This window comes from Anolis carolinensis, unplaced genomic scaffold (assembly GCF_035594765.1).
Source record: "Anolis carolinensis isolate JA03-04 unplaced genomic scaffold, rAnoCar3.1.pri scaffold_7, whole genome shotgun sequence".
Lineage (NCBI taxonomy): Eukaryota > Metazoa > Chordata > Lepidosauria > Squamata > Dactyloidae > Anolis > Anolis carolinensis.
Window position 1 is genome coordinate 28,218,876 of NW_026943818.1, and position 15,156 is coordinate 28,234,031.

The 15,156-nt window shown below is 29.1% G+C and overlaps 1 protein-coding gene across 1 annotated transcript in view; it reads right to left on the reverse strand.

Moving 5' to 3' along the window:
* Window positions 1-15,156, reverse strand: part of zswim7 (zinc finger SWIM-type containing 7) — a 37,258-nt gene that overhangs the window by 21,809 nt on the left and 293 nt on the right. Inside the window, exons 2-3 of the mRNA XM_062960737.1 lie at window positions 5,568-5,654; window positions 5,182-5,203 (exon numbers count right to left, since the gene is read on the reverse strand). Of these exons, the coding sequence (XP_062816807.1) occupies window positions 5,182-5,203; window positions 5,568-5,643 (98 nt within the window). The 5' untranslated portion in view covers window positions 5,644-5,654. The remainder of the gene's footprint in view (window positions 1-5,181; window positions 5,204-5,567; window positions 5,655-15,156) is intronic.

Below are 15,156 nucleotides of genomic sequence, written 5' to 3' on the forward strand. Positions count from 1 at the left end.
AATAATAATAATAATAATAATAATAATAATAATAATATAATTCAATGCCCAGACTATTGTCCATGTAATTATAAATAATAATAATTCAATTTCCAGACTATTGTCCATGTGGTTATATAATATTAATAATAATAATAATACAATGCAAAGACTATTATCCATGTAGTTCAATAATAATAACAATAATTCAATGCCCAGACTATATAAACAAATATAATAATAATGGTCCAAAAAGATGATGCTCATGATAATAATAATAATGATGATGATGATGCAATGCAGAGACTATTGTCCATGTAGTTTAATAATAATAATAATAATAATAATAATAATAATAATAATAATAATTCAATACCCAGACTATATAAACAAATATAATAATAATGGTCCAAAAAGATGATGCTCATAATAATAATAATAATAATAATAATAATAATAATAATAATAATAATATAATTCAATGCCCAGACTATTGTCCATGTAATTATAGAATAATAATAATTCAATGCAGAGACTATTGTCCATGTAGTTTAATAATAATAATAATAATAATAATAATAATAATAATAATAATAATAATTCAATGCCCAGACTATATAAACAAATATAATAATAATGGTCCAAAAAGATGATGCTCATAATAATAATAATAATAATAATAATAATAATAATATAATTCAATGCCCAGACTATTGTCCATGTGGTTATATAATATTAATAATAATAATAATAATAATAATAATAATAATAATAATAATAATTCAATGCCCAGACTATATAAACAAATATAATAATAATGGTCCAAAAAGATGATGCTCATAATAATAATAATAATAATAATAATAATATAATTCAATGCCCAGACTATTGTCCATGTAATTATAGAATAATAATAATTCAATGCCCAGACTATTGTCCATGTGGTTATATAATATTATTATTATTATTATTATTATTATTATTATTATTAATAATAATAATAATTCAATGCCCAGACTATATAAACAAATATAGTAATAATGGTCCAAAAAGATGATGCTCATAATAATAATAATAATAATAATAATAATGCAGTGCACAGACTACTGTCCATGTAGTTTAATAATAATAATAATTCAATGCCCAGACTATATAAACAAATATAATAATCATGGTCCAAAAAGATGATGCTCATAATAATAATAATAATAATAATGCAATGCACAGACTATTGTCCATGTAGTTTAATAATAATAATAATTCAATGCCCAGACTATATAAACAAATACAATAATAATGGTGCAAAAAGATGATGCTCGTAATAATAATGGTCCAAAAAGATGATGCTCATAATAATAATAATAATAATAATAATAATAATAATAATAATAATGCAATGCAAAGACTATTATCCATGTAGTTTAATAATAATAATAATAATTCAATGCCCAGACTATATAAACAAATACAATAATAATGGTCCAAAAAGATGATGCTCGTAATAATAATAATAATAATAATAATAATAATGCAATGCAAAGACTATTATCCATGTAGTTTAATAATAATAATAATAATTCAATGCCCAGACTATATAAACAAATACAATAATAATGGTCCAAAAAGATGATGCTCATAATAATAATAATAATAATAATAATAATGCAATGCAAAGACTATTATCCATGTAGTTTAATAATAATAATAATAATTCAATGCCCAGACTATATAAACAAATACAATAATAATGGTCCAAAAAGATGATGCTCATAATAATAATAATAATAATAATAATAATAATAATAATAATAATAATGATGATGAAATGCTCGTAATAATAATAATAATAATGCAATGCAAAGACTATTATCCATGTAGTTTAATAATAATAATAATTCAATGCCCAGATTATATAAACAAATATAATAATGGTCCCAAAAGATGATGCTCATGATAATAATAATAATAATCATCATCATATATATATATAAGCAACTATATAATATATATATAATAATATAATATATATAATAATGGTTCACATGATGATGATATGAAATAATATATACATTATATATAAATAATAATGGTCCAAAAGAAGTTCCAGAAAGGACCTGGATTTTCCCTTATTGAGGGCCTTATTCTAAGGAAGCGGCTTCTGGATTAAACCAGATTTCTGGAATCCGTAACAGATATGGATTAAGTCAAATTGGAGACTGACTGTCAGGCGGCCATAAGGGCGAGGCGTGGATAATACACGTAATGTATTTACAATCGAACTGAGACACAGAATAATAATAATAATAATAATAATAATAATAATTTTATTTTTATACCCTACCCCAGGGGTCCCCAAACTAAGGCCCGGGGGCTGGATGCGGCCCTCCAAGGTCATTCACCTGGCCCCCGCCCTCAGTTTTATAATATAATAGTTTATATAGTTTTAATAACATAATATATTGTATATACATATAATATTGATAATAATCTTATGTTATGCAATATAATACTAATAGTAATACCATATAATAATATTAATTATATGTTATATATTACATATTATATAATACTATAGTGGTATTGTTCAATATAGTAATATATAATGCTAATATTGTGTTATGCTAATAATATAATATATTGTATGTACATACAGCTGCTCTGAGTCCCCTTCGGGGTGAGAAGAGTGGGATATAAATGTAGTAAATAAATGCAGTAAATAAATATGTTGTCGAAGGCTTTCATGGCCGGGATCACAGGGTTGTTGTATGTCTTTTGGGCTGTGTGGCCATGTTCCAGAAGCATTCTCTCCTGACGTTTCGCCCACATCTATGGCAGGCATCCTCACAACCTCTGAGGATGCCTGCCATAGATGTGGGCGAAACGTCAGGAGAGAATGCTTCTGGAACATGGCCACACAGCCCGAAAGACATACAACAACCCAGTAAATAAATAATTAATTTTAGACTTAGGCTCAGCCAAAGTCTGACATGACTTGAAGGCACACAACAACAACAACAATCCTGATTAACTTGACTATCTCATTGGCCAGAAGCAGGCCCACACTTTCCATTGAAATCCTAATAGGTTTATGTTGGTTACAATTGTTTTCATTTTTAAATATTGTATTGTTCTTTTGTTGTTGTTGTTGTTCCACTACAAATAAGACATGTGCAGTATATGCATAGGAATTTGTATTTTTATTTTCAAATGATAATTCGGCCCCTCAATAGTCTGAAAGATTGTGGACCGGCCCTCTGCTTAAAAAGTTTGGGGACCCCTGCCCTACCCTATCACCCCGAGGGGACTCGGGGCGGCTTACATGGGGCCCAAGCAATATAAAACTCAGCAATAAAAACAAATCATAAACAATTAAAATCACATCTAAGAAAAAGGTTTGGATCATTGATGTCGCCATCCCAGGTGAAAAACAACAGGAAAATCTCAGCCGCTATCAGGACCTCGAGATTGAACTGCAAAGACTCCGGCAGAAACCAGTGCAGGTGGTCCCAGTGGTGATCGGCACACTGAAAGATCTCAGCCGGCATTTGGAAACAATAGACATTGACAAAATTACGATCTGCCAACTGCAAAAGGCCACCCTGCTGGGATCTGCACGCATCATCCGAAAATACATCACACAGTCCTAGACACTTGGGAAGTGGTCGGCTTGTGGTTTTGTGAAACGAAATCCAGCATATCTATCTTGTTTGCTCTGTCATACAACGTCGTTGTGTCAATAACAACAACAACAGCAACAAATTTCAATCTGCCAACTGCAAAAGGCCACCCTGCTGGGATCTGCACGCATCATCCGAAAATACATCACACAGTCCTAGACACTTGGGAAGTGTTCGACTTGTGATTTTGTGATACAAAATCCAGCATATCTATCTTGTTTGTTGTGTAATAATAATAATAATAATAATAATAATAATAATAATAATAATAATAATAATAATAATAATGTATTATTATTATTATTATTATTATTATTATAGTGTCTCAGTCCTAGACACTTGGGAAGTGTTCGACTTGTGATTTTGTGATACAAAATCCAGCATATCTATCTTGTTTGTTGTGTCATAATAATAATAATAATAATAATAATAATAATAATGTATTATTATTATTATTATTATTATTATAGTGTCTCAGTCCTAGACACTTGGGAAGTGTTCGACTTGTGATTTTGTGATACAAAATCCAGCATATCTATCTTGTTTGTTGTGTCATAATAATAATAATAATAATAATAATAATAATAATAATAATAATAATGTATTATTATTATTATTATTATTATTATTATTATTATTATTATTATTATTATAGTGTCTCAGTCCTAGACACTTGGGAAGTGTTCGACTTGTGATTTTGTGATATGAAATCCAGCATATCTATCTTGTTTGTTGTGTCATAATAATAATAATAATAATAATAATAAATTATTATTATTATTATTATTATTATTATTATTATAGTGTCTCAGTCCTAGACACTTGGGAAGTGTTCGACTTGTGATTTTGTGATACGAAATCCAGCATATCTATCTTGTTTGTTGTGTCATAATAATAATAATAATAATAATAATAATGTATTATTATTATTATTATTATTATTATTATTATTATTATTATTATTATTATAGTGTCTCAGTCCTAGACACTTGGGAAGTGTTCGACTTGTGATTTTGTGATACGAAATCCAGCATATCTATCTTGTTTGTTGTGTCATAATAATAATAATAATAATAATAATAATAATGTATTATTATTATTATTATTATTATTATTATTATTATAGTGTCTCAGTCCTAGACACTTGGGAAGTGTTCAACTTGTGATTTTGTGATACGAAATCCAGCATATCCATCTTGTTTGCTGTGTCATAAAATAATAACAATTTTATTTTTATACCCTACCCCATTTCCCCGAGGGGACTCGGGGCGGCTTACATGGGACCTAGCCCGATAAAACAATCAAATATCAATAACACAGCAATAAAACAATTATACCAATAAAAACATCAATATCAGTAAAACACTAAACTTGGCAACACAACCCCTCATCCATGCCTCACATGGGGCCAAGCCCAGGCAACAAGCAATATAAAACTCAGCAATAAAAACAAATCATAAACAATTAAAATCAAATATACCAATAAACAATAAGCAAGGGGTCACAAGGTGCCCGTGGTACTCACGCCGAGAGGAGATCATCGGGGACTGCAAAAAAAAAGAAGGGCAACGAGGATTAGTTTGGGGATTCATGACTTTTAATAGTTCAGAAACAAACATATGGAGGCAGAAAAGGACACAAACATGCTTCCGAAAGCATGGCGATTCGGAGAGCAAGTGCCGATGAGACGACGACGTTATGGGCACGGGAAGCTCCCCAATCCAGCAAGTTAAGTAAAAAAAGAAAACCAAGTTTCCTTGCTTCTTTGGGACCGATCGGTCGCAAAGTTGGCTATGTTCTGGCACTCTCTGCTGGCCATGTTTTGAACATTTCTCAACGAGGATGTATGGAATGATTGACAACGGCAAGGGTTGGTCTTTCGTTATAATAACCCCCTTCTCTCATCCTTACCATGCGATTTCTCCCGGAAGGCGCTCTCGATCTCTTTCAGCAGCTCTTCGGCCACGGCGGGCAACGTGGCCTCCATCCCTAGTAAATCTATATATATAGAGACACAAAACAAACACACAGTTCTGTTAGAAGAGGATAATACAGACATTCTTTCAATCTGCTAGAAGAAGCGCAGAGGTTTATTTACCTGAAACTAAACCTCATACTGCATTTGCCAGAGCGGTACCTATTGATCTACTCACATTGGCATGTTTTCGAACTGCTAGGTTGGCGGAAGCTGGGGCTAACAGCGGGAGCTCACCCCGCTCCCCGGATTCGAACCTGCGGCCTTGCGGGTCCGCAAGTTCAGCAGCTCCGCGCTTTAACACGCTGCCCCACCGGGGGCTCTCGATATGATATAATAAAATATAATATAATAATATATATAATATTAACTATCTAGATCAGGGGTCCCCAAACTAAGGCCCGGGGGCCGGATGCGGCCCTCCGAGGTCATTGACCTGGCCCCCGCCCTCAGTTTTATAATATAATATATTGTATATACATATAATATTGATAATAATATTATAATGTAATACAATATAACACTAATAATAATAATACCATACAATAGTATTAATTATATATTACTAATAATATTACTAATAATATTACAGTATAGTGGTATAGTTCAATATAGTAATATATAATGCTAATATTGTGCTATGCTAATAATATAATATATTGTATGTACATATAATATTGATAATAATATTATAATGTAATACAATATAACACTAATAATAATAATACCATACAATAGTATTAATTATATATTACTAATAATATTACTAATAATATTACAGTATAGTGGTATAGTTCAATATAGTAATATATAATGCTATTAGTGTGCTATGCTAATAATATAACATATTGTATGTACATATAATATTGATAATAATATTATAATGTAATACAATATAACACTAATAATAATAATACCATACAATAGTATTAATTATATATTACTAATAATATTACTAATAATATTACAGTATAGTGGTATAGTTCAATATAGTAATATATAATGCTATTAGTGTGCTATGCTAATAATATAACATATTGTATGTACATATAATATTGATAATAATATTATAATGTAATACAATATAACACTAATAATAATAATACCATACAATAGTATTAATTATATATTACTAATAATATTACTAATAATATTACAGTATAGTGGTATAGTTCAATATAGTAATATATAATGCTATTAGTGTGCTATGCTAATAATATAACATATTGTATGTACATATAATATTGATAATAATATTATAATGTAATACAATATAACACTAATAATAATAATACCATACAATAGTATTAATTATATATTACTAATAATATTACTAATAATATTACAGTATAGTGGTATAGTTCAATATACTAATATATAATGCTATTAGTGTGCTATGCTAATAATATAACATATTGTATGTACATATAATATTGATAATAATATTATAATGTAATACAATATAACACTAATAATAATAATACCATACAATAGTATTAATTATATATTACTAATAATATTACTAATAATATTACAGTATAGTGGTATAGTTCAATATAGTAATATATAATGCTAATATTGTGCTATGCTAATAATATAACATATTGTATGTACATATAATTTGTAAGCCACTCTGAGTCCCCATTGGGTTGAGAAGGGTGTGATACAAATGTAGTAAATAAATATAGTAAATAAATAAATAAATTTTAGACTTAGGCTCGCCCAAAGTCTGAAATGACTTGAAGGCACACAACAACAACAACAACAACAACCCTAATTAACTTGACTATCTCATTGGCCAGAAGCAGGACCACACTTCCCATTGAAATCCTGATAAATGTATGTTGGTTAAAATTGTTTTTATTTTTAAATATTGTATTGCTCTTTTATTGTTATTTCATTGTTCTTGTTCTTGTTGTTGTTTTTGCACTACAAATAAGACATGTGTAGTGTGCATCAGAATTTGTTTGTATTTTTTTTTTCAAATTTGGCCCCTCAACAGTTTGAAGGATTGTGGACTGGCCCTCTGCATAAAAAGTTTGGGGACCCCTGATCTATATACAGTAGAGTCTCACTTATCCAAGCCTCGCTTATCCAACGTTCTGGATTATCCAACACATTTTTGTAGTCAATGTTTTCAATATATCGTGATATTTTGGTGCTAAATTCATAATTACAGTGATTACTACATAGCATTACTGCGTATTGAACTACTTTTTCTGCCAAATTTTTTGTCTAACATGATGTTTTGGTGCCTCATTTGTAAAATCATAACCTAATTTGATGTTTAATAGGCTTTTCCTTAATGCCTCCTTATTATCCAAGATATTGGCTTATCCAAGCTTCTGCCGGCCCGTTTAGCTTGGATAAGTGAGACTCTACTGTATATAAAAGGGTAATGAAATTTCGGCCGAGGACAAAACAACAAAACAACACATCCCAGAAACACAACTTGGCAGCACAACCCCTCATCCATGCCTCTACGTTCATACAACAAAAATAAAAATAAAATAAAGTCCTAATTAGAGGGAGAGGAATAATTGTTTTTATCTAATTGCTGCCAGTTAGAAGGCTAAGCTCCGCTCACTTGGCCTCCTAGCAACCCACTCAGCCCAGGGGACAGGCAAAGTTAGGCCTCACTTAGACCTGCAGAACGTTGGATAAGCGAATATGTTGGATAATAAGGAGGCATTAAGGAAACGCCTATTAAACATCAAATTAGGTTATGATTTTACAAATTAAGCACCACAACATCATGTTAGACAACAAATTTGACAGAAAAAGTAGTTCGATACACAGTAATGCTATGTAGTAATTATTGTATTTACGAATTTAGCACCAAAATATCACGATGGTTTGAAAACATTGACTACAAAAATGCGTTGGATAATCCAGAACGTTAGATAAGTGAGACTCTACTGTATTTATAATGCATTTTAACCATTGCATCCATACACTAATATTTATTTGGGTTTATATATAACTTAATATATAAATATAATAAAAGTCCATACAATAATTATTATGTATAATACATTTTAACCATTGCATCCATACACTAATCTTTATTTGGGATTTTATATATATATATATATATACAGTAGAGTCTCACTTATCCAACACTCGCTTATCCAACGTTCTGGATTATCCAACACATTTTTGTAGTCAATGTTTTCAATATATCGTGATATTTTGGTGGTAAATTCATAAATACAGTAATTACTACATGGCATTACTGCATATTGAACTACTTTTTCTGCCAAATTTTTTGTCTAACATGATGCTTTGGTGCTTCATTTGTAAAATCATAACCTAATTTGATGTTTAATAGGCTTTTCCTTAATGCCTCCTTATTATCCAAGATATTCGCTTATCCAAGCTTCTGCTGGCCCGTTTAGCTTGGATAAGTGAGACTCTACTGTATTATGTTATATATAAACCCAAATAAATATTAATGTATGGATGCAATGGTTAAAATGCATTATAAATACAAATTAAGCACCAAAACATCATGTTATACAACAAATTTGACAGAAAAAGTAGTTCGATACACAGTAATGCTATGTAGTAATTACTGTATTTACGAATTTAGCACCAAAATATCACGATGGTTTGAAAACATTGACTACAAAAATGCGTTGGATAATCCAGAATGTTGGATAAGTGAGACTCTACTGTATTTATAATGCATTTTAACCATTGCATGCATACACTAATATTTATTTGGGTTTTATACATAATACATAATATAAAAATAATAATAGTCCATAGAATAATTATTATGTATAATACATTTTAATCATTGCATCCATACACTAATCTTTATTTGGGATTATATATATATATCTTCTATATATATAAAAGGAGAATGGCATTGCTCCACCGGGCAAAACAACAAAACTAAAGGCCCCCCAACCTAGAAAATTGACAACACAAGCCCTCATCCACATCTCTACGTTATTAAAAACAAACTACACATCCCCAACCTCCATGGGGCCAAAAAAACCCCAAAAACTGGAATGCACCCCTTTGTGACCCACCTTGATTGACACTAAACAGCCTTGCAGCTTCAAAGCCAGGCTGCCTCCTAGGCCACAGCAAAAAACCCCCCCCAAAAAAAACAAAAAACAAAAAACAAAACAAAACAAAAACAAACAAAAAACACCACTTCAGTGTGAATTTTAAACCATTGTGTAGAAGGGGCCTCATATAATCCTGTTCCAGGCAAATCATAGAACATTATCAATATAATGTATAATAATTACTGTGCTCTAATAACAATACACAACAATATCATCTCTAAAATCAGGACACTAAATAAACAACAACACTCAGAACACAGGGGAATTCCACACAGGAAACAACCAGGCCCAGCTAACACCTCCCAACAAAGGATTCCCTCACGCAGGAAGCAGCCAGGCTTGGAAGCTGCAAGACCATTCAGTGCTAAACAACTTAAATAATCACACCCAGCTAACACGTCCCAGTAAAGGATTCTTCCAAGTACTAACCAGGCAGACCTTGAAGCTGCAGGCCTATTCAATGCTAATCAAGGAGATCCATGGCAACACCTGCCTCAACCACACATATATCAACCCCTTTGTGGCCCACTTTCATTAACACTGAACAGCCTTGCAGCTTCAAAGCCAGGCTTTGGAAACCACGAGGCGCCTCCATCTCATTCAACCTGGCCTAGCATGGATACCCTATGTAGAAAACGGCCAGGCTTTGAAGCAGCGAGGCTATTCACTGCAATTCCAATTGGCCACAGCAACGCGTGGCAGGGCACAGCTATATATATATATATATATATATATATATATATATACACACACAGTAGAGTCTCACTTATCCAACACTCGCTAATATTGATATTATTATAATGTAATACAATATTATTATTATAATATTAATATAATATAATAATATTAATTATATATTAATATATTAAATGTACTACCATATCATGATATAGTACAATATACAGTAGAGTCTCACGTACCCAACACTCGCTCATCCAACGTTCTGGATTATCCAACACATTTTTGTAGTCAATGTTTTCAATATATCGTGATATTTTGGTGCTAAATTCGTAAATACAGTAATTACTACATAACATTACTGCGTATTGAACTACTTTTTCTGCCAAATTTGTCGTTAAACATGATGTTTTGGTGCTTAATTTGTAAAATCATAACCTAATTTGATGTTTAATAGGCTTTTCCTTAATCCCTCCTTATTATCCAACTTATTCACTCATCCAACGTTCTGCCAGCCCGTTTATGTTGGATAAGTGAGACTCTACTGTATATAATATATTATAATAGTCCAAATAATAATTATTTATAATAGTTATAAATGATGCATTTTAACTATTGCATCCATACACTAATTTGTGTATATATATGTATCATGTAAATAATAACATAATTTCATATATATATATATATATATATATATATATATTGTATCATGTAAATAATAACATAATTTCATATATATATATATATATATATTGTATCATGTAAATAATAACATAATTTCATCTGTATCATGTAAATAATAACATAATTTCATATATATATATATATATTGTATCATGTAAATAATAACATAATTTTATCTGTATCATGTAAATAATAACATAATTTCATATATATATATATATATATTGTATCATGTAAATAATAACATAATTTCATCTGTATCATGTAAATAATAACATAATTTCATATATATATATATATATATATTGTATCATGTAAATAATAACATAATTTTATCTGTATCATGTAAATAATAACATAATTTCATATATATATATATTGTATCATGTAAATAATAACATAATTTCATCTGTATCATGTAAATAATAACATAATTTCATATATATATATATATATTGTATCATGTAAATAATAACATAATTTTATCTGTATCATGTAAATAATAACATAATTTCATATATATATATATATATATATATATATATATTGTATCATGTAAATAATAACATAATTTCATCTGTATCATGTAAATAATAACATAATTTCATATATATATATATATTGTATCATGTAAATAATAACATAATTTCATATATATATATATATACAGTAGAGTCTCACTTATCCAACATTCGCTTATCCAACATTCTGGATTATCCAACGCATTTTTGTAGTCAATGTTTTCAATATATCGTGATATTTTGGTGCTAAATTCGTAAATACAGTAATTACTACATAGCATTACTGCGTTTTGAACTACTTTTTCTGTCCAATTTGTTGTATAACATGATGTTTTGGTGCTTAATTTGTAAAATCATAACTTAATTTGATATTTAATAGGCTTTTCCTTAATGCCTCCTTATTATCCAACATATTCCCTTATCCAACATTCTGCCGGCCCGTTTATGTTGGATAAGTGAGACTCTACTGTATATTGTATCATGTAAATAATAACATAATTTCATATATATATATATATATATATATATATATTGTATCATGTAAATAATAACATAATTTCATCTGTATCATGTAAATAATAACATAATTTCATATATATATATATTGGCAGAATAATAATAATAATGATGATGATGTTGCAACATTGGCAGAATAATAATAATAATGCAACATTGGCAGAATAATACAGTAGAGTCTCACTTATCCAACACTCGCTTATCCGGCGTTCTGGATTATCCAACGCATTTTTTTAGTCAATGTTTTGTAAGAAAAAGGAAAACTGGGCATTTTTCGAAAGTGAAGAGACCAAGTCGGCATAGTTTTCCTCCTTGCCGCTAATTCATTTCAAGAAAGAAAACAACAGGCACACAAAGCCAATTCTCTCTGATCCCCCGAGGGATTACTTCGGATTATTTGACTGCGTCGGATGTTTGGCCCAAGGCAGCCGGAGAAAGACCAGATCCTGGGATCCTGACCTACCGAAATATTAATAATATTGGGAGAAATACTTTGGTGGGCTTCCCGGCGCCACGGACTACCATTCCCATTAGGAACACAGCCTCCCGGGCCAAATACTGAACCATGTAATTTCAAGATATATTTCAAATATTTTCCCCAATAAGAATTATGTTGCAATGTCATCATTATTATCATCATCATCATCATTATTATTCTGCCAATGTCTCAATGCTGCTATGTCATTATTATTATTATTATTATTCTGCCAATGTTGCAGCATTATTATTATTATTATGACACAGCAAACAAGATAGATATGCTGGATTTCATATAATAATAATAATAATTATTATTATTATTATTATTACTCTACCAATGTTGGAGCACTATTATTATTATTATTATTATTATTATTATTCTGCCAATGATGCAGCATTATTATTATTATGACACAGCAAACAAGATAGAAATGCTGGATTTCATATAATAATAATAATAATAATAATTATTATTATTATTATTATTATTATTATTACTCTACCAATGTTGGAGCACTATTATTATTATTATTATTATTATTATTATTATTATTATTCTACCAATGTTGCAACATCATCATCATCATCATCATCATCATCATCATCATTATTCTGTCAATGTTGCAACATTATTATTATTATTATTATTACTCTACCAATGTTGCAACATCATCATCATTATTATTATTCTGCCAATGTTGCAACATTATTATTTTTGTTCTTGTCATTCCAGCAAGAGGCAAATCTTGCAAGATTATTATTATTATTATTATTCTGCCAATCTTGCAAGATTATTATTATTATTATTATTATTATTTTGCCAATGTGCCAATTACTATTATTATTATTCTGCCAATCTTGCAAGATTATTATTATTATTATTATTATTTTGCCAATGTGCCAATGCTATTATTATTATTATTATTATTATTATTATTATTATTATTATTATTCTGCCAATGTTCCAGCATCATCATTATTATTGTTCTGCCCACGTGCCTTGGGGAATAATATAATTACAATATATTACCAATATTACTGACGATAACACTATAATAATATTATAATATAATATTATAAAATAATACAATAATATTAAATTTAATATATTTTATAATAATCTTATATATATAATATATGTAACATGATATATTATATAACACAATATAATATAATATATAATATTATATATAATATATAATAAATATAAATTTAAACATTATCTAAGTCCAAAGTATATATAGGTATATACAGTAGAGTCTCACTTATCCAACGTAAACGGGCCAGCAGAACGTTGGATAAGCGAATATTTTGGATAATAAGGAGGGATTAAGGAAATGCCTATTAAACATCAAATTAGGTTGTGATTTTACAAATTAAGCACCAAAACATCATGTTATACAACAAATTTGACAGAAAAAGTAGTTCAATAGGAAATCATGCTATGTAGTAATTACTGTATTTATGAATTTAGCACCAAAATATCATGATGTATTGAAAACATTGACTACAAAAATGCGTTGGATAATCCAGAATGCCGGATAAGCGAGTGTTGGATAAGTGAGACTCTACTGTATTATTCTGCCAATGTTGCATTATTATTATTATTCTGCCAATGTTGCAACATCATCATCATCATTATTATTATTCTGCCAATTTTGCAGCATTTTTATTATTATTATTATTATTATGCCAATGTTGCATTATTATTATTATTATTATTATTATTACTCTACCAATGTTGCAACATCATCATTATTATTATTATTATTATTATTCTGTTAATGTTGCAGCATTATTATTATTATTATTATTATTATTATTATTATTGCTACTCTACCAATGTTGCAACATCATCATCATTATTATTATTATGCCAATGTTGCAACATTATTATTGTTGTTGTTGTCATTCCGGCAATAGGCCAATCTTGCAACATTGTTATTATTATTATTATTCTGCCAATGTTCCAGCATTATTATTATTATTATTATTCTGCCCACGTGCCTTGGGGAATCCTTGGTTGGGATGTGTTAGCTGGCCCTGATTGTTTCTTGCCTGGAATAATAATATAATTACAATATATTACCAATATTACTGACGATAATACTATAATAATATTATAATATAATATTAAAAATAATACAATATTAAATTTAATATATTTTATTAATATTAAAAATAATACAATAATATTAAATTTAATATATTTATAATAATATTATATATAGAATATATGTAATATAATATATTATATAATACAATGTAATATAATATATAATATTATATATCATATATAATAAATATAAATTAAAACATTATCTAAGTCCTAAGTATATATAGGTATATATATGTATCTTGGAAATAATAACATAAATCGCAAACAAATAAAATATTATTTTTCACCCTTTGATTGACACATAGAGATACTGTATAAATATTCGATTGGGTCCCTTTACATTCTCTCAGCCAATCAGAGGCTTCGAAACCCACGTGGGGCGGGGCCTGGGGCGGAGCGGGTGGGCAGGCACGCGCTCGCGGCACGTGACCCCCTTCCCGGC